Source organism: Peromyscus leucopus, chromosome 1 (assembly GCF_004664715.2).
Source record: "Peromyscus leucopus breed LL Stock chromosome 1, UCI_PerLeu_2.1, whole genome shotgun sequence".
Lineage (NCBI taxonomy): Eukaryota > Metazoa > Chordata > Mammalia > Rodentia > Cricetidae > Peromyscus > Peromyscus leucopus.
The window spans coordinates 41,308,922-41,328,209 of record NC_051063.1 but is presented as its reverse complement, the minus strand read 5'-3'; the positions used below and the strand labels follow the sequence as shown (position 1 = coordinate 41,328,209).

General features: G+C 50.9%; 1 protein-coding gene across 6 annotated transcripts in view; it reads left to right on the top strand.

Annotated features, from left to right (window-relative positions):
• The window catches only part of Sufu (SUFU negative regulator of hedgehog signaling), a 94,249-nt gene that overhangs the window by 67,257 nt on the left and 7,704 nt on the right, over window positions 1-19,288 (top strand). For 4 of the 6 annotated variants that reach the window (XM_028874696.2, XM_028874695.2, XM_037206372.1 and 1 more), the window contains 2 exons: window positions 12,597-12,731; window positions 14,197-14,335. In XM_028874696.2, the coding sequence (XP_028730529.1) occupies window positions 12,597-12,731; window positions 14,197-14,335 (274 nt within the window). The other 2 variants (XM_037206382.1, XM_037206384.1) reach the window with 2 other exon arrangements.

Sequence of the window (19,288 nt, the reverse complement as noted above, 5' to 3'; positions counted from 1 at the left end):
GCAGCTGGCTGGCGTGGCGTCCCGTCCCTGTCCCTGTTTGCCACTGTCCCCCCTCTGTCCGTCCGTGTCTGTGTCCCCTGTCCCCTCCACACCTTCTTTCTATCTCTCTCTTTGAGTTTCCTGCCTGCCTCTAAGCTGCCTTGCTATAGGCCAAACAGCTTTATTTATCAACCAATCAGAGCAGCACATTCACAGCATACAGAAAGACATTCCCTCATCATTTCCTCTTTTCTGTCTAAACAAAAGGAAGGTTTTAACTTTTTTTTTTTAAGATTTATTTATTATGTATACAGTATTCTCCTGCATGTATGCCTGCAGGCCAGAAGAGAGTGCCAGATCTCATTACAGGTGGTTGTGAGCCACCATGTGGTTGCTGGGAATTGAACTCAGGACCTTTGGAAGAGCAGCCAGTGCTCTTAACCTCTGAGCCATCTCTCCAGCCCTGGAAGGTTTTATCCTATAACTATCTAGTCTTCAACTACATTAAAGACCCCAGAAGGATATAATATTACCTAAGTAAACAGGAAGTGCATTGTAAGCAAATTCCAAAAATCTGGAATTGACAGAGACAGCTGCCTGCCTGGACAGTCACCCAAAGTTCCTCTGTGACTTTGGGGAATCCATCTTTAGCTCATAGGTCTAGTTTCTCAGTCATTTTTTTTTTTTTCTCTCTGTGTCCTGTAGAATGTCTGGCAATCTCCTCTGTGAAGCAGGAACCTGAAAGACCATCTCGCCTTGCAAAGTTCAGTGGTCACCTTCCTATGGGTCCTGCATGTCCAGTCAATACAACATTTTGTCAAGCAGTCCAGGCAAGAACAGTTTCTTGCCAAAATGTCTATTTTTGCCAAAAAGAAGATAAATTCCATATAGAGTGTCTTCGATGACCATCTTCCTCTCTGAAGTAAATCAGTGCTGCCAGGAGCATACGTGCCTCACTGTCCAGAAAGTCTAAGTTTTTAAAACATTTTAAATGCCATATTCTGTAGGCCTTTGAAGTGTTTGTAGATTACTTGCCTAATTGAATTATATCTGTGTATGTCTAGAAAACTTAACATGACTATAAGTTTGACTATCATAGAAGACTAATTATTAATCTGTATTTCCTTTTTTTAATAATTTATTTTTATTTTATTTGCATTGGTATTTTGTCTCCAGATATGTCTATGTGAGGGTGTCAGATCTTGGAGTTATAAACAGTTGTTAGCTGCCATGTGGGTGCTGGGAATTGAACTCAGGTCCTCTGGAAGAGCAGTCAGTGCTCTTAACCACTGAGCCATCTCTCCAGCCCTAATTTTGTATTTCTTAATTATCCATTACCATTTAAATGAATTACATAAACATAATAACTTAAACAAGAGTAGAAATATATATATATATATACATTATAACAAAATTAACTTTAAATTTGTATAAATAAACTAAAATCTATACCAATGTAAAACGTTTTAAACAAGTTGCTCGTTAAAAGTAGGTTCGGGGCTGGAGAGATGGCTCAGTGGTTAAGAGCACTGACTGCTACTCCAGAGGACCTGAGTTCAATTCCTAGCACCCACATGGCAGCTCACAGCTGTCTGTGACTCCAATTCCATAGCAAAACACCAATGCACATAAAATAGAAATAAGTTCCCAGCACTCGGGAGGCAGAGGCAGGTGTATCTCTGTGAGTTCGAGGCCAGCCTGGGTTACAGAGCGAGTTCCAAGACAGGTTCCAAAGCTACAAAGAGAAACCCTGTCTCAAAAAACCAAAAAAAAAAAAAAAAAAAAAAGTAGGTTCAACAATCTATCCTTTTATCCTCTCATATCTATATTTCCATATCAAAAAGTAAAACAGAAAAGGTGAGAAAAGTATAATAACGGATAATATGAAAGTCTACATATGAATGCAGAGTGAATCTGGCATTTTACTTCCCTGGAAAGCCTTGAAGGTACAGGCAAGTGGAAAACGTTTGGCTGGGGTAAACATACTGACCGGTCAAGGAAATCTGCTAACTAATGTAGTCCTCCTCGCTGTGAGTGAGGACGACAGGCGAGGTGTGGGGAGGACTCAGTTCCCTTTCTATTGTGACGATTAAGACCATAAACACAAGCAATGACTTGGGGTAGAAAGGGTTTAGTTCATCTTGACTTCCATGTCACAGTCGTCACTGAGGGAAGTCTGGACAGAGGACCCTGCTAAGAGGAGCTGAAGCGGAGGTCACGCAGGGATGCTGCTCATGGCTTGCTCTCCACCATGGCTTGCTCAGCCTGCTCTTTTATACCACCCGGGGACCGCCCGAGTGGGAGGGGCATCGCCCCAGTGGACTGGACCCTCCCATATCCACATCATACATGAATTAAGAAAATGTCCCACAGGCTGGCTTACAGGCCAGTCTGATGGGGGCATTTTCTCAGTTGAGACCCCAGCCTCTTCCCAGATGATGTTAGCGTGTGTCAGGCTGCACAAGCTAACCTAACCTAACAGCCAGGGCTCCAACATGGGGGGGGGCGTCAGGACCATGGTGAAGCATGACTCCAGGCGACAGATGTGCAGCAAGAACAAAAGGCAAACAACAAGAAAGGCAGAGACAGGCAGATCCCTGAGTTCAAGGCCAGCCTGGTCTACAGAGTGAGTTCAAGGACAGCCAGGGCTACCCAGAGAAACCCTGTCTGAAAACACCAAAAAAAAGAAAGAAGCAATGAAAAGAGGCTGGAGCCATGTCCCGGCAGTTAAGGTGATAAATATATAAGCACTAAGACAGCCGAACTGCGAGTGTGGTACCTGACTAGCATGTGTTAGTGGGCAAGGCCCTGGGTTCCATCTCTAGCATCACAGAAACAAACAGTTAGCAAATCCAAAGAGCATACGGAATTGTGTGAGGAGGAGTCTCATCTCTCTCTCCCGTCTCTTCTCTACAGGGAACTCCACTCCCTAGGCCGATTTCTTACATGTGGCTGGCTGAAGGAATGGGTGGTATTCCTTAAGTAGACTGCATGGTTTGGTGGTGAGAAGCATTAATGTAGCCAACCATGGGAGTGTTTACTGTGGTCCACATGATGGTGCCAGGGAATCACTGTCGGAAGAAGTGAGTGGGATAGAAGAGAGCTCAAAGGTCAGCTCCCTTAGTGGAATCCATAGATTAAGCCTAAATAAGAAATGCTGACTGCCAGGCTCCCAGCACTCAAGAGAGGCAGAGGCAGGCGGATCTCTAAAATGAGTTGAGGACAGCCAGGGCTGTTACACAGAGAAACTGTGTCTCGGAAAAGAGAACGAAAAAAAAGAGGAGGAGAGAGAGAGAGAGAGAGAGAAGAAATGCTGGCTATTAGGGCTGGAGAGAGGGCTCTCTGGTTAAGAGCCCTGGCTACTCTTCCAGAAGCCCCAGGTTCAATTCCCAGCAGCTACGTAGTGACTCACAACTGTAACTCTAATCAGGCCGAGGTAGGCAGATCTACAGGAATGAGTTCTACGGCTACCAGGGTTACACAGAAAAACCCTGTCTGGGGGTGAGGGACAAAGAGAAATGTTGGCAATCGAAAATAAAATATATTAAAACCTAGGGAAGCCTTATGTGAGGCAGGTGATCTCTGTGACTTTGAGGCCAACTTGGTATTCATAGCAAGCTCCAGGCCAGCCAGGGCCACATAGTGAGACATTGGGACCCTGTCTCAAATGTGTGTGTGTGTGTGTGTGTGTGTGTGTGTGTGTGTGTGTGATGAAATGGCTCAGCAGGCAAAGGTACTTACTCCCAAGGCTGACAATATGACTTCAGTCCCCAGAACCCACATGGTAGGGCGAGAGAACAGACACCCAAAAGTTCCTCTGCCCTCCATACACAGTACATACAACAGACAGACGTAGACAATAAACTAACGCAACTAGGAGGCTGTCGGGATAGGGCGATGGATCGGCAGTGAAGCCCTTGCTGAGTGCATCTGAGGACCTGCATTGGGATTGGCAGCACTCAGGTAAAAACCAGCCTAGTACACGTCCGTAACTCCAGCCCTGGGCAGCCAGCCGAGGCAGGCAGATCACTGACCGTCAGTGTAGCCAAATCTGTGAGCTCCACGTTCAATGAAAGACCCAGGCAAAGTGAAAAGAGTGAACCAACTATTGGAAGTTTTCTTCTGACCCGTGTATACATGTGTATGTATGCACACACTCCAATAAAAATGTAAGACTTTTTTTTGAGGCAGGGTTTCTCTGTGTAGCCCTGGCTGGCCTAGAACTCACTCTGTAGACCAGGCTGGCCTCGAACTCACAGAAATCCACCTGCCTCTGCCTCCCAAGCACTGGGATTAAAGGCATGGGCCACCATCGCCTGGCAAAAATGTAAGACGTTTTTAAAAATTTTTGAAAATTAGGTCAAGTGTAGTAGGACACACCTTTAATTACTATATGCTGGAAGAAGAGTGAGTTCAAGGTCAGCCTTCTATACTTAGTAAGTTCAAGGACCACCAGGGCTTACAGCAGACCTTTTCAAAGAAAATAATACAGAACAAGAGGCAGCGGCTGGAAGATGGTGCAGTGGGTAAGAACACATGCCGCCCTTTCAGAGCGGCTCCGGTCTCGAACCCACGGCAGAAGGCTCACAGCCCCTTGCAGCTCGAGCACCAGAGCTCCTGCCCTCTTCTGGCCTCAGACACTCGCGCCCACGTGCACAGACCCATAAAGAAATACACATAATTGTAAATAAAATAAATCTTAAAATGGAGGCATGCTTCACACACCTGTAACTTCCAGAGGCAGAGATCCGGGGATCCATCCACCCCTTTTAGCCAAATCAGCAAGCTCGGGGTTCAGTGAGAGCTGTCTCAACAATAAGGTGAATAGTGATTGAGAAAGATCCCCAACGTTGTCCTCTGGCCTACCTACTCTACATACACACAAGAGACACATATCAAGGAATAGCCAGGCGTGGTAGCTCATGCCTATGACCCTAGCACTGGAGGGTCAGGCAGGAGGGCTGGTGTGGGTTTGAGGCCAACACAGGTTACAGAGTCAAGGAAGAGCTCAGAAGCATCCACCATGTTGACTGTGGCAGCACATACCTGGATTTTGGAAGAACACAGAAGCAGCAGCTAACAGATGAGTGCTTTTCTGAGGGGACCCGGAGTACTGCGGACTGGTAGTGAGCCTTGGAGGACCATTTGGCTCTTTAGAAGAGGAGACGGTGTGCTGGCACATACCTGCAACCAGCAGCTGCCCAGGAACCCTGGAGAGGTTAACCAAAGTGATCATGAGTTCAAGGCCATCTGGGACTACAGTGGTGAGAGTCCCATCGGAAAAAAAAACAAAACACAAAACTAAACCAAAAGAAAAGAAAAAGAAATACTGTTATGTGAGCTATTACAGCTTGCCCTGCCCTTGGAAAGACTTATGACACATTCCAGGTAGAAACACTTTATACTTCCTGGGTGTGGTGGTGCATGCCTTTAATCCCAGCACTTGGGAGGCAGAGACAAAAAAAAAGAAAACAAAAAACAATGAAAACCACTATCCTCAAAGGCAAGTCCTCGGAACTTCAACTTCCCTGGAATCCAGATGAGTTGGCGTGAACATCAGAGAATCCTCTGGTAGCCCTTTAAGAGCGTCTGTTGTGGAGTGAGGGACTCTGGATCTTCTAACCATCAGGAAGTGTAACGAAGTAGGACTGGCATGGCCTTGGGAGGAAGCAACTGGGCATGGCAGAGCTCAGCAGGGGAAACCCAGAGCCCTGTCAGAGTGGCACCTGGCCTGGTCTGCAGAGGGCGTCCCCACAGCCTCGGGGGATTTTGGTGTTCAGTGAAAAGGGATTTCTTGACAAAGGTTGGAAATGCTGGCCTACAAAAAAATAGAAGTAGTTCACTTTTCCTCTGTAGCCCTCAGTCCAGAGTGCCAGCATTCTGTGACTCGCTGTCTGAGGGGCAGCACATCAAATCTAGCCGTGCCGTATCTATTTTTCTAGAAGCAGCTCTTAAAACAAAACTTTCGAGAAGCGCAGTCTTGTATTCCAGGGAGGCAGCTCCTTTTAGAACTCAGAGACCCTGGTGTGGTGGCACAGGTCTATAATCCCAGTGCCTGAAATGCAAATTTGAGGCTAGCCTAGGCTGCATAGGTAGTTCCGGGCCAACCTTGCCTACATGAATGGACTTTGTTTAATGAAGTCAGCGGAGGCGTGGGAAATTGTATGTGCATGAAGGTGTGTGTGTGTGTGTGTGTGTGTGTGTGTGTGTGTGCGCGCGCGCGCGGCGTGCGTGTGCGTGCGTGTGTGTGTGTGTGTGTGTGTGTGTGTGTGTGTGCATATGGAGTCTAGAGCTAGACACTGAGCTAGCTGTCCCCCTGTCTTAGTGTTTGAGACAGGATCTTGCCCTGAACCCTGGGCTTACAGATTGGCTAGACTACCACCTTGCCCAGTGCTAGAGTTACAGACATGTGCCTGGTCAACTTTTAAAGATTCTTAAAAATGTGTGTGAGCCTGCACGAGGATGTGCAGCACATGAATTCAGGAGAGCACCCAGTCCCCTGGAACTGGAGTTACAGGCTGTTGTGAGCCACCTCATGGGTGCTGGGAACCCAAACCTGGTCCTTCTGCAGGAACAGTAAAAGTTCTTGACCACCCAGCCACTCTCTAGCCCCAGACCCCCAGCTTTCACATGGATGCCTGGGATCTGAACTCAAGTCTCCATGTTCATGTGGCCAGAACAACAGCACTTGACTGGGCCATGTTCCCATCCCTGTTCTTGTTATTTTGATTTTTCAAGGCAGAGTTTCTCTGTGTAACAGCTCCGGCTGTCCTGGAACCCTCTCTTTAGACTAGGCTGGCCTAGAACTCAGAGAGATTGGCCTGGCTCTGTCTTTCAAATGCAGGGATTTAAAAAACCTCCTGCCTCACTGGGCTGTGGTGTTGGCATCGGAAAGAGCTAAGATGTTGCTTCAGCTTTTAAGTGCACATTGCATGACTTGGGCTTGTTACTTAAGGTCTCTGGGTTTCCGTTTCTTCAGCTTTAAGGTGAGGGAAGTAACTCCTATTTATAGGATTGTTATGAAAATGAAAGGAAACGATGTATATGAAGAGCTCAGCACAGGAGAGACACCATTGTCTCCACTCAGTAAAAATCCTCGAGATGGCTCTGAGTAAAAGCACTGGGTGTGCAACAGAACCCAGGCAAAGGGGAAGAGATCTGCCACAGAGACGCCCTCTGACCTCTCCACGTGCACCATGGCACCCACACCACACAACAAACAGTAACCATTTTAAAAATAAGAGATACCAGTATTCATGTGAATAGTTCCCTGAAAAGGATACATGATACCTCTAGATATCAGGGTAGGTATGTAGAGAATTAAGCACATAATTCACATTTTTAAAAATCATTTGAATAATAGCTAGAAGGAGAGGTGAATTATACCAGCACAGATGTAAATAGCGGGGCCCAGAAGAGCTGAAAATTTCTGGGCATAGTGGTGCATGCCTTTAATCACAGCACTCTGGGGGCAGAGACAGGTGAATCTGAATCTGAGGTTAGCTTGATATACAGAGTGAGTTCCAGGACAGCCAGGGCTAAACAGAGAAACTCTGTCTCAAAAAAGAAGGAAGGAAGGAGGAAGGAAGGAAAGAAAAGCCAAAAATAAAAGCAAGATTGGCTGGGTATGGTGGTGCATGCCTTAAATCCCAGCAGAGGCAGGTGGATCTCTGGGAGTTCGAGGCCAGCCAGAGCTGTTACAGAGAAACCCTGTCTCGAAAAAACCAAAACCATAAGAACAAGGCAAAGCTCAAGTCAAGGACTGGGTCTCGACAGACAAATCCTGGCTGGCATAAAGGACTTCATTTGTTTGGAGCAAGAAGAACACCTAGGCTTTGTTGTTTAGACGGAGTAACACTGAGCAGCGACAAAGGAAGCAGAATGCACTGAGTTGTGTTCTGTTTCCATCTCCAAACAAATGATTATCAACCGTCAACAAGCCACATGCACAGAAGCCATGCTTTCACTTGTTTGTTTGTTTGTTTGTTTTTTGTTTTTCGAGACAGGGTTTCTCTGTGTAGTTTTGGTTCCTGTCCTGGATCTCGCTCTGTAGACCAAGCTGGCCTCAAACTCACAGAGATCCACCTGTCTCTGCCTCCCGAGTGCTGGGATTAAAGGTGTGTGCCACCACTGCCCGGCTGCTTTCACATCTTGTAGGTCACATATATTGTGCGAAGAATTGGCAGATGAGAGTCATGTTCATCTGGGGAATGGAGGAGATAGGTGCCAGCAGACTGGAAGTGTATAGAAGTTGAGGATGCTGAGAGCATCTTGTACTTTCTGGACCAGTAATGCTTGTTATCACTCTCAGGAAAAGTCTGTTCAGCAAGGAGCTTTGAGTGCTATCGGAAACAACCCCAAGAGACGCAGTCAGGAGTAGTGCTTACCTGTCTGGTAAGACGAAAGATGTGCTGTGGCCTGGCCTAGACAGCATTCAGCCAGACATCTTGAATATACTCTGACATCATTCCAGGCCAAGACAGAAATGTCCAGAGAGCATACAGGATGGTGATGGGAAAGGTGGATTTATTTTTAATCGGTTGGATGAATATACCCAAAAAGCAGTGTTGCCAATCTATCTGACCCGCCCAGGTCTGTTTTCAATTTAATCAACTGGATTGAGAATGTCGATAGCAAGTCGATCGCTCATGTCAGTGATGTGAAGTCAGGAAGGAACTCGGAGATGATGGGCGCCAGAGTTCAGATTCATCCAAACTGCCTGAAACCCTAGCTTCTAATAATCCACAGCACACATTGGACAGGAGAGCAGAGGGTAGCCTGTCGAAGGAAACCTGAGTGAGACTCGGTTGACGGAGGGAGTGCTGTATGAGTTGGCAGTATGATGAGGTTACAGAGAAAGACAATTTGATGACAGATTTAATAGAAATAAACTGCTCCAGACAAGAGTGGCCCCAGAGCCTCTGAGCTCTGCACTGGTCAGGCCACATGCTGTATTTGTGTCCACGTGCCGCTTCACTGCCACACGTGACACCAGCTTTGACGAGCTCAAATGAATCCAAGGGAGGTGGCTTGAAGGGATGGAGGATTTCAGAACCTTGTCAAGAATGTAGTTGAAAGTTAGGACCACGTATCCAAGAAAAAGAGGCTGTTGATAGGATTCAAGAGCAGGAGCAGCCTCCGGGGTGCGAAAGGCTGCCAGGGAAAGATGGATTAAAGTGCCGGGCTGCTTAAAGGCTGGTGGTTTGAGAATTGCAGAGGCCGATTGCAAGAAGGCTTGGCCACCATCTCCCTCAGTGGAACAAAAGCCTTGAGGGATTTCCTTTGCCTTTAATCTGGCCTTCCCAGAGCACCACTGGTTGACCAGGGTGAAGCATTTACTCCTGGCCTCCCTTTCCAGCCAGTCTTAGACACACCCCCTTTCCAGACCTTTGCTCAGCAGAGGAGCTGATCTGGCCAGAGGCAATCAGACTCTGGACCCAGGATAACGACAAACAAGTTTTATTGGCCATCGCCATTCTTGCAGGAGGAGCTGCAGCACCCCATGCACCCCATGCACTGTTAGATGCCTCATCAGACACATCTCATTTAAATATGATCGTGACCCTGCTGTTGTTTGTTTCCATCTAGGAGGGATTGAAGCTTAGGGAAAGCACACGGTGCTACACATCTGGAATCCCAGCACTCCAGATATTGAGTCAAGAGGAGAGCAGTGTGTTCAGGACCAGCCTGGGAGTTGGAGAGGTGGAGAGCTGATGCCTCAACAAATAAAGTCAGACCCAAAAAGGCTGATGGGCCTGAGTTTGATCCCTGGGCTCCCTGTGGGAGAAAAGGAGAGCCAACCCCTGCAGGTTGTCCTCTAATTCTGTGCACACTGGCATATCTGTGTGCACATACACACCAAATATGTAATAAAATTAAAGACCAGCCTGGGCTACATGGCAAGACCTGGTCTCAAAAAAGGAAAGACAAAGGTTGTCATTTGCCAAGGTCACCTAGGACGTAAACCCGTGATGTGTGATACTCTGCCTCCTAGAGCATGCTCCTGGTCCCATGTCCCTTAGGCCTCGCCAGTGGCTGTGGGTCCAGGAAGACCCTCTCCTTCCCAGCCCCCACCCCCAAAAACTCTGCCTTATCCTCTGTGGCGAGCTCAGGGAGAAAGCCCAGCTGAAAAATCAGGCCATGCTGCCGGGCACACTGCTTATTTCTTTATGACTAAGATTAAGCTGACAACCATGCAAAACATTGCAAACCTGTGTCGGCTGCAGATTTAATACCTCACCCAGCCCACACAAATAATTCATGCTTCTGCATCGATGTCCAGAAAAAACAAATCAGCAAAAAGCTGGGCTCCTGCGTGTGTGAAGCCTTTCCATTGAAGCAGTATGCCGGAAATACCCAGGCTCCAGGAATGCAGATCTAGCATTTTGAGATTTTTTTTTTTCTTAAAAGATTAAAGTGTGTTTTCTCAAATGATTGAAGGTTGGTGGGAGGTGTAAATGTGGGCACTTGTCACATTAATTCTTCAGATGATTAAGTTCTTTGCCGCTTCTTTAAAGCTGTTTGCAGTTGGGTTTGATGTCCCCGTTCTGGGTGAGTGTGTTGTGGCAGTTACCAAGGTGACTTTAGCTGACTTTCAACAATTTATTTTTCCCTCCAGCTTGAGACTCTCTAGCCCTGTGTACTATGTGATTATTCTCTACCAGCCCCCACCCCACCCCCCATGGCTATTCATCAGCATTTTTGCCTGGCCCACTGAGGCTGGGATCCTCCAGAAGGCCCCACCCCCTTCAGGCCAGGCCTCAGATGCACATGGGAGTGAGCATAAGAATCACTCAGAGGGGCTCAGGGTGGGACTTGGTGGTAAAGCATTTGCCTAGCATGCATGAACCTCCGCGTTTCAACCCCAGCACCCCCCAAAATAAAACTCCCACTGTGACCTTGAGGTTGTCTCTGCTCACTTTATGTGTAAAAGGGCCAAGAGAGCTTCCACACTTGCTGTGAGGACCCACTGAGTGAGCCTGTGCATGTAACAGAGTCTGGCACAGAGGAAGCCCTTGACAAACGTGGCCGCTGTCATTTCCGGTCCTCTGCTCTTGTGTGGGCCCCAGGAGCACCCCCATATCACCTTTGAACCAGTCAGTTGTTTGGGCCCCAGGAGCACCCCCATATCACCTTTGAACCAATCAGTAGTGCCTGGATGAGATGTGGGGTTGCCCTCCTTGGAAGGCCAGCGTAGAAGGTGGTCAGAAGTCCACGATTCACAAGCTGGCCTCCACAGACATGTGGAGATATGTCCCCTCTTTGAAAAGCAAAGAGGTGGATTAAGCAGGTTGAGTTTCTTTCCAGTCTTGAAGTACCATGGTTTTCTTGCCCGTTTGTCTCCTTCACAGGTCTTGTGAATTGCCTGCCAAGGGAAGGGCAGTTCCCAAGGTAGTTTGGGCAGTTGCAGGAGGCAATGCACTTAACAGTGTGACCCAGTGGTCACAGCTGGGGTGGATCCACCTGGGGAGAGGAGCATGCTGAGCCATCGCCCGCCTGTCAGGGGGGCCCTGTGCTCACCCTCTGTTAGCAGGATGAGGCCTGCTCCTGGGTGGCTGTCCACCTGAGATATCCTGAGTAGCTCCTGCCTGGTGCTTAAATGATATAAAAACAAACAAGAAAACGAATGATCCTCACCTAGTGTTTTGATGGATACTTGTGTTCTGGGCTTCACAGCTCGAAACAGAACCCCACCTTTTGAATGGTATCAGTGGATGACCCTCTTTTCCTGCTGAGGAAGATTGGGAGGTCAGTGAGGATGGCTGAATTTAAAAAGCAAAACTTGCCGGGCGGTGGTGGCGCACTCACAGGTAGATCTCTGTGAGTTCGAGGCCAGCCTGGTCTACAGAGTGAGATCCAGAACAGGCACCAAAACCTCACGGAAAAAAAAGGAAAGAAAAGCAAAACTTAGAATGACAAGGGACCCAGTAGCCCAGCTGTGGGACAAGCTGTTGGTGGGGAGCTGAGCTGGAGGGAACAGGAGTGACGGTGACAGCTTAGTGTGACCAAGGTCACTGTCAAGAGGGATCTAGTTCAGGATTTCCACACATGCACACAGCACACACTGAACCACACACACACCACCCCATACACATGTACAGGTGCACTCACATGCACGTGCGCGCACACCACATCAGTGAAGCTCAGCTAAGTGTCACCCAGCCACATGCATCTGACCCCTAGGGGCCCAGCACTCACTCCTCAGCGAGGATTGTGCTACCCTGCCTTGAAGAAGACACCGCTGCCTGGCCTGGCTTGAAGGTGGGAAAAAAAGGCTCCTGAGAGCTCCTTTTGATGTCACGGGACAAACAAGCCACTGTGGTGTGTGTTGGCCAAGGATGTGGGCTCTAGAACCTGGCCGACTTCCGACCAGCTCCCCGTCTTCATGGGCTGTGCTCCCTGCACGTGTAACTTAGCCACTTCAGCCCCAGCGTGCCCACCTTAGGGGCCGTGGGGAGGCATGGCAGCCGGTGAGAAGTGCTAGACACACGCTGCCCCGTGGCTAGTGCCTGGTGTTGCCATGGTTAGCAGGCACCATAGTTGCTACCCAGGAACTCGGCCACAAAGTCCCATGTGCTCCTCCCCGTGTGCTTCATCTGTCCCCTGCTTGTCCACAGGAGCCGCAAAGACAGCTTGGAGAGTGACAGTTCCACGGCCCTTGTCCCCCACGAGCTGATCCGCACTCGGCAGCTGGAGAGCGTCCATCTGAAATTTAACCAGGAGTCAGGGGCCCTCATTCCCCTCTGCCTCAGGTGAGCTGCAACAGTCCATCCCACAGGACCCTGCAGGCCTCAGAGCCTCCTCAGTCTGCCTGCCCCCGACACGGGCTGGCCTTGAACTCACAGAGATCCTCTGCCTCGGAGAGCTGGGGTAGAAGGTGTGTGCCCCACACCTGGCTTTCTTATCCTCTGGTTTTCTGAGAAGTTTCAAAGTCACACTCCATGGGGAGTAGATGCCGAGAACACTCTTTTGTCCAGAAATGTCCTTCCGCTGTGCCCCCCATTTGAGAAGTCGAGTGACCAAGAGAGTCTAGGATGGCCCCTGCCATCCCATAAACAGGTCACAGGTCATAGGTCATGCTGGGCTGACAGGGGTGGGAAGGTTCTGATAGATTGGGCTCTTCCTCCTTTGGCTTGGTGCTTGGCCTGTGCAAGCCTCTCAGTCCTTTAGAAAGCCCAGTGACCAGCCCAGCAGCCTCGTTGAGTGACCGGAAGCCCAGCTGTGTTTCTTCTGCTGTGAGAGCCAGAACGCAGCTGTTCAGAACGCTGCACTAGGCTGGATCTCTAGCGGCTGGCTTCCTCCAGACCCTTTGGAGTTCCATCCTAACTTGCTAGCACAGGAGGCAGCAAGAATCCCCCTAAACTGGAGGGGACAGTGACAAGGAGGAAGGAATTGCATGGTTTGAACCCTGCCCATGGTTCCAAGAGCCAGGAGAAGTGGGGGAGGAGTTACGATTTGAGCCAGCCTTAGCCGGCTGCCCTGAGCAGCGGGGCAGAGGTATCGAGTGGGCTGGTGAGGGGACCTCCAGGGCCATGACTCCCTCATGACTCCAGACTCCCCCATGTCCTCCTAGCAGCCACTTGGGCACAGCTTGCCCGTTTAGCCTGGGGAAGGGTTAATCTGAAGCAGCCGGTTTTACCTCCTTCACCACTTGGCATCCCTGCCCGTTGGGTGCCACTGCCCGCCCTTCCTCTAAGTATATTTCCAGACTGGGGATTATGGCGACTTCATGCAGTGACCCTGCTTGGCTTCAGCCTTTTGTTTTTGTGTCTTTAAAGATTGGCCCCGAGCCTCTAGGGTACCTGCTTACGTGTTACAGGAAAGCCCAGGAACAAACGGAAGGTCCTGCCTGGGCACAGAAGTACCCCACTGGGAGGCAGGAGTCCTTCTTCACTCCGCACGTGATGTTGGCACCCTCTTAACGTCCCCCATTCCCTCAGTGTTCTCGCCTGCCCTGAGGCCCTTTGAGCGCTGATCTAGAGTGTCCACTGGCTAGGCACACTTGGAAGGATGCCTTCAGAGAGCTGGTGAGGCCTGCACTAATGTGCTCCAGTGAACGTGTTTGGTTAAAAGTCCCATTACAGGGCAGCTGGGCCCTCAGGAGGGCACCAGCCAGGCACTCTGCCTCAGCGAACGTCGCTCTGTAGCGCCAGCCCCTGGGCTAGGAATTGTGTTTCTAGGCCCAGATCCCCACTGTGTCCATGTTCCCATCCCCAGGGGCAGACTCCTGCATGGCCGGCACTTCACCTATAAGAGTATCACAGGTGACATGGCCATCACCTTCGTGTCCACGGGAGTGGAAGGCGCCTTTGCCACTGAGGAGCACCCTTACGCAGCTCATGGACCCTGGTTACAGGTGAGAAGCATCCTTTTCTGCTTCCTTTTTCTGTCGGCTCTTCCCTCGCTGCCTGCCCTCCCTCCCTCCCAGGGCAGCGCCCTGGGGCACCCATCCTGAGCTGGGAGCTGCCCTGGGGTTCAGAGCCTGAGCTCTGGGTGTGGTTATGGAGAATGGGTGCTGCTGCTGACCTCACAGCTCCAGGGGCACGTCCTGACCGACCTCCTTCCCGTTCCCTGAACCAAGGTGCTCTCCTGGCCACTGCCGGAACCACTAATGACAGTGGACATCCGGGGGTGAGGAATAGAAAACTTCCCATACCCCGGGAAATCAAGATACAAGACATGGAGGGTGAGGCAACGTGGGGATAGCCTCCAGTGACTAGACGGAAACCTCACCAGAATTCATAGGAAGTGGACTCCGTGGCCGGGCTGGGTAGGCCGCAGTGGCTACCCCACATGGCCTTTTGTCCTGATGGAAGCCGTTGAGCAGAGCCTGACAGCTGTCCAGAGCATTCTGTTAGTGTGCTCTCCTGCTTGGAGCGAGGGCCAGAGCCGACGATGTCATACAGTACTCACCATGCTTCTTTTTTGGCTTTTGACTGTGTTTTGGAGTAGGGGGAAAGCAATTTACTTACCTTTCACAAGAATATCAAGGAAAGAAATCAAGGCCAGGTGTGTTGACACGCAGCTTTAATCCTCCCAGCACTTGGGAGGCAGAGGCAGGGGGATCTCTATGAATTTGAAGCTATCCTGCCCTACATAAAGTTCCAGGCCAGCTAGGGCTACAAAGTGAGACCCTGTCTAAAAAAGAAAGAAAGGAAGGAAGGAAGGAAGGAAGGAAGGAAGGAAGGAAGGAAGGAAGGAAGGAAGGAAGGGAATTGGGGCTTCAGAAAGAGAATCTGCCCTCCATCCAAAGGTAACCATGCTTTGTTTGTGGTGGGTTCGAGAAAACACGGAGTTACAGTAAAAAGGAAGGAAGTACACCAGCTTTGTGGGTAGCCCCGTCTGGGGGCTGCACTTCTCTTAGTACGGTTTGTTTTCGTCCACATGTGTCTGCTCGCAGCTGATGCCCTCCCCTACTCCCCACCAAAGTCCTAACCCTTAATTAAAACAAACAGCAAACAAAGGATACCAACTGCTCCTCTCCCACTAAGCCCAGAGGTAGAAATGGAAGCTAGTGCTTTAGGGATATTGTGTCCCATAAATTATCTTGCCTTTTTCCACTGTTGTTATTACATTGTTTCATAACAAAATTACTTTGAACCATAAAGTTATAAATACATTTTAAAAGTCCCACTTGGTAACATTAGATTTCTGTCTGTGCGGTGTTGGTAGTTACTGTAGCAAAAGCTCAAAGTGTAACATTTGAAATGAGCCCAGCACAAGAAGAAACAGCCCCTGGTACCCTCACTCCCAGCCCTAGCCATGTCCCAGACTGCCATCCCTGTCTCTACTGACAACCAGAGTCGCAGGTCTCTTCCCCTGGACAGAACTAGTATGGAGGTGGGAGATGGGGACCCCGAAGATCACCCCAGCCACAGAGAGTTCTCAGATCATCATTCCAGTGAATGATTTAATGCCAGCAGGTCTTAGCAGAAGTGTCCTGGTAGTTCGTGAGTGTATGTGTCTGCAGTTGAAGCACATTTGGAGGGAATTAGGAACGGGGGTCTCCCTAGACTAACGAAGAGTGTCTGCCCTTGTATTCTGTCATCTTTTGGAGAACATCTCCCCGGCCCGAGGGCTGGGGTGGTCAGCATCTCTAGTTTTCAGCCTGCTCAGGAACCTGGGCCCCCGGAAGACTCAGCAGATGTCTGGCAGCCCCTCAGTCTTCTGGAAGGAAGCCTCCTGCACCCCACCCAATTCCCAAGTGCTTAATCCCCTGGCTGCTGGTGTTCCCACTCTTGGCACCCCCAGCCCAGACACACGCTGGCAGCCCCTCAGTGAGTTTGGGCATTCGGCACCATTCGGCACCACTGCCTCCCAGCACTTGGGTCCCCTCCTGTAGGCTGTTGCCCGGGGAACCAGGGAGCGGTGGGAACGAGTTGCTGGCCTCGGCATGTTTCAATCAAGTCGCTGTGCTGGGAGCCGCTTAATCAAAGGACTGTTATGGGCTCATTAGTGTGGTCCACCACGGGCCGCCCCTCAGGAGAGCTCTGGGAAGGCTGGCTCAGGTCCCGCCCTCCAGGCACGCACCCTTGATCACCAAGAGGTTTCTCAGGCTCTTTGCAAGGAGCCCTGGGAAACTCTCCATCTGACCTGCCCCAGCCAGCCGGGTTCTCAGCAGTGAAGCCAACACCCACAACAGCTTTCCTCCCGTCCTGAGAGCAGTCAGCATTTTCTGCTTCTGACTGCTGGCCTGACTTTCCCGTTAGGGTCTTGCCTCTGTGGTCACAGGCAGCTCCCCAGCTTGTGGGAACTGGGCTTGTAATAACTTGTGGGCCTCTAGGTTGCCTCTCAAGGGCCAGCTGTCTCCCCAGGAGTCTGTGGGACCTGAGGTTCCACTCAAAGTCACAGATTAAGCCCCGCTATACCAAGAAGGGGCCCAGGCCTGTTTGGAGGGAGAACTCGACATCCTCAGAGCTGCTTCTCCTCTTCACGGGCTTCTGTCACTTACAGGGTCTGGGGCGTCTCCTGGAGCCTTTTGTGCCCAGGCCTATTGATGGCAGAGGAGCAGGGGCAGCGGATGTCGAGACCTAGACTTCTGTCCTTTGGCTGCTGCTTGAACTGCCCCTGTGAGTCACCACTGAAGAGGGAGCGGCAGGGAGACTGTCCTGCATCAGCCTTCGACGTGCTCACTCCCAGCCTTGGCACCTTGCTCTGGCTGCCAGCCCAGGCCTGTTATCTCTTAGGGAAAGGCAAGGCAAGGCATCCATTCTCCCTGTGCTGGGAAAGGAGGACTGAAAGGGAAAGGGAGCCGCTGGACGTTGGTGGCACACGTTTTTAATCCCAGCACTTGGGAGGCAGAGCCAGGTGGATCTCTGTGAGTTCGAGGCCAGCCTGGACTCCAAAGCGAGTTCCAGGAAAGGCACAAAGCTACACAGAGAAACCCTGTCTCAAAAAAAAAAAGAAAGGAAGGAAGGAAGGAAGGAAGGAAGGAAGGAAGGAAGGAAGGAAGGAAGGGAAAGGGAGGCTCGAGAGCCAGAGCCCTTCTTCAGAGCTGTCGGGACGGCCTCAGACAAGCTTCCATACCCACCTCATCCTGGGCTGCCACCTGGCCCCTCACTTTCTACCACCTCAGGGAGACCCGGGCCTGGGAAGTCAGGACCCAGGGCCTGAAGAAGAAGGCAGGTGTAGTTGGAAGCTGACACATTAGGAGATGCTACAGAGGCAGAAGTCGGCTCGGGCCGTACTCATCCGTCCTGCTTCATGTCACCCTCAAGATCATAGGGCCTGGAAGCCACGTCCAGAGCTCCATGAGAAGGTCTCCAGAGCCTGGAACAGGCCTGCCAGTGGCCTCTCGTGCCCCTAGCATCCCCTCACTAGGGGCTGTAACAGGCTTCTCCCTTGGCCTGTTGACCCTGAGCTGCCAGTCTTTGGAGCAGAGCCCCGCCCAGAGCTGAGTCAGATCCCTCAGCCTCCCTAGCCAGGGCAGCCTGAAGGAGGGAAGCTTCAGTCCCAGAGGTCGCCGAGAGGGCAGATCACCAAACACGAGGTTCTTTTTTTCAGGCCTGCAATGCTTCCTCAGCTGTGTGGTGTCCCACAGCTCACCCAGGTGGCCCCTCAGCCCCAGCCACGCCCCAGCAGCCCAATGGGAGGTCTCTGGCTTGGGAGAAGACACCTCACAGCTGTTCCCAGTGGGTCTGATGGCCCAGCTAGGCTGGGGAACCACTGCTGAACTCCCAGCCCAGAACAGGCTCCTCGGATTCCTTCAGCCAAGGCCCTGGGTTGCCCTCTGTCCCCCGCACCCTTTTGGATGCTGTGTGGAAGGCAACCTGGGAGTCCCAAGCCCAGCCCTGGAGCCCCCTTTCTGATGCCTAGCATTTCTCCTAATGGGGGGCCAGGCTGTACCTGCCTCCTTTGGAGCCTTTGGCTGGGGTTGTCTCGACCTCATTGTCCAGTCCTCTGCCCGTTAAGGTTTAAAGCAAACTGTAATTCCTGCTGTGTCAACAGCAGGAATCCGATCCTGCTTCTGGCCACCAAAGCCAACTTCTCACCACCCACCCAGAGCAGGAAATGAGTGAGTGCCCCACTGCTCACGGGCCCTCCCGGCCAGCGGGGATGGGAGCGTCTGCAGGCTGTTTTCTGGCCTTTGTCTGCCTGAGGTGGGGGAAAGGGGAACAGCAGACAGGAGCCCCTGCTAGCCCCTTCCTCGCCGCCGCCATCGTGGGTGCCAGAGCTGTTCCTTGGCAGGCCCTGCCTCTGTAAAGAGCACATTTCCTTCCTGGAGAAAAGGAAAGGGAGGGAAGAAAGCCAGACTTGCTGGGAAGCAGAACAGCGTGTCAACACAAGGAGCAAACAAGGCCCGAGACAAAGTGTGGATTGTCGTCGTACCGAGGGGAAGGGATGGCATTGTCAGCCACTCAGGAACCCGTTGACCACAGACCTTGGCATGAGTGCCGGATCTGTAGCTGTCGAGCCCCTGCCTGCAGCGCAGCTGGGCCTGCCCAGGACAGGCACCGACACAAGATCACTTCTCAGGTTCCTTTCTGGAACTTGCTGGAGCCTGGAGAGTTGAGAGGTTGTTGACAATCCTTTCTCACCACCAACAAGCCGGGTTGTCCGACTGTAGCGCGCATGGCCTGTGATGTGAGCCCACTGGAGTGAGCTATGGGCCGGGCCTGGATTCCAAACCCTCTCTCCAGTCAGTCAGATCGAGGTGGAGCTGCAGCCGCTGAGGACTGAGCACCATGCTCAGTCCTCCTCCTCTGGACCTCTTTCCTGGCGCTTCCTCCCGCTGTGGTCTCTTGGGGTGTTGTGAAAACTCAGATGTTTTGCATTGCCTTGGGTATACAGTTCTAGAGAATGTGTAGCC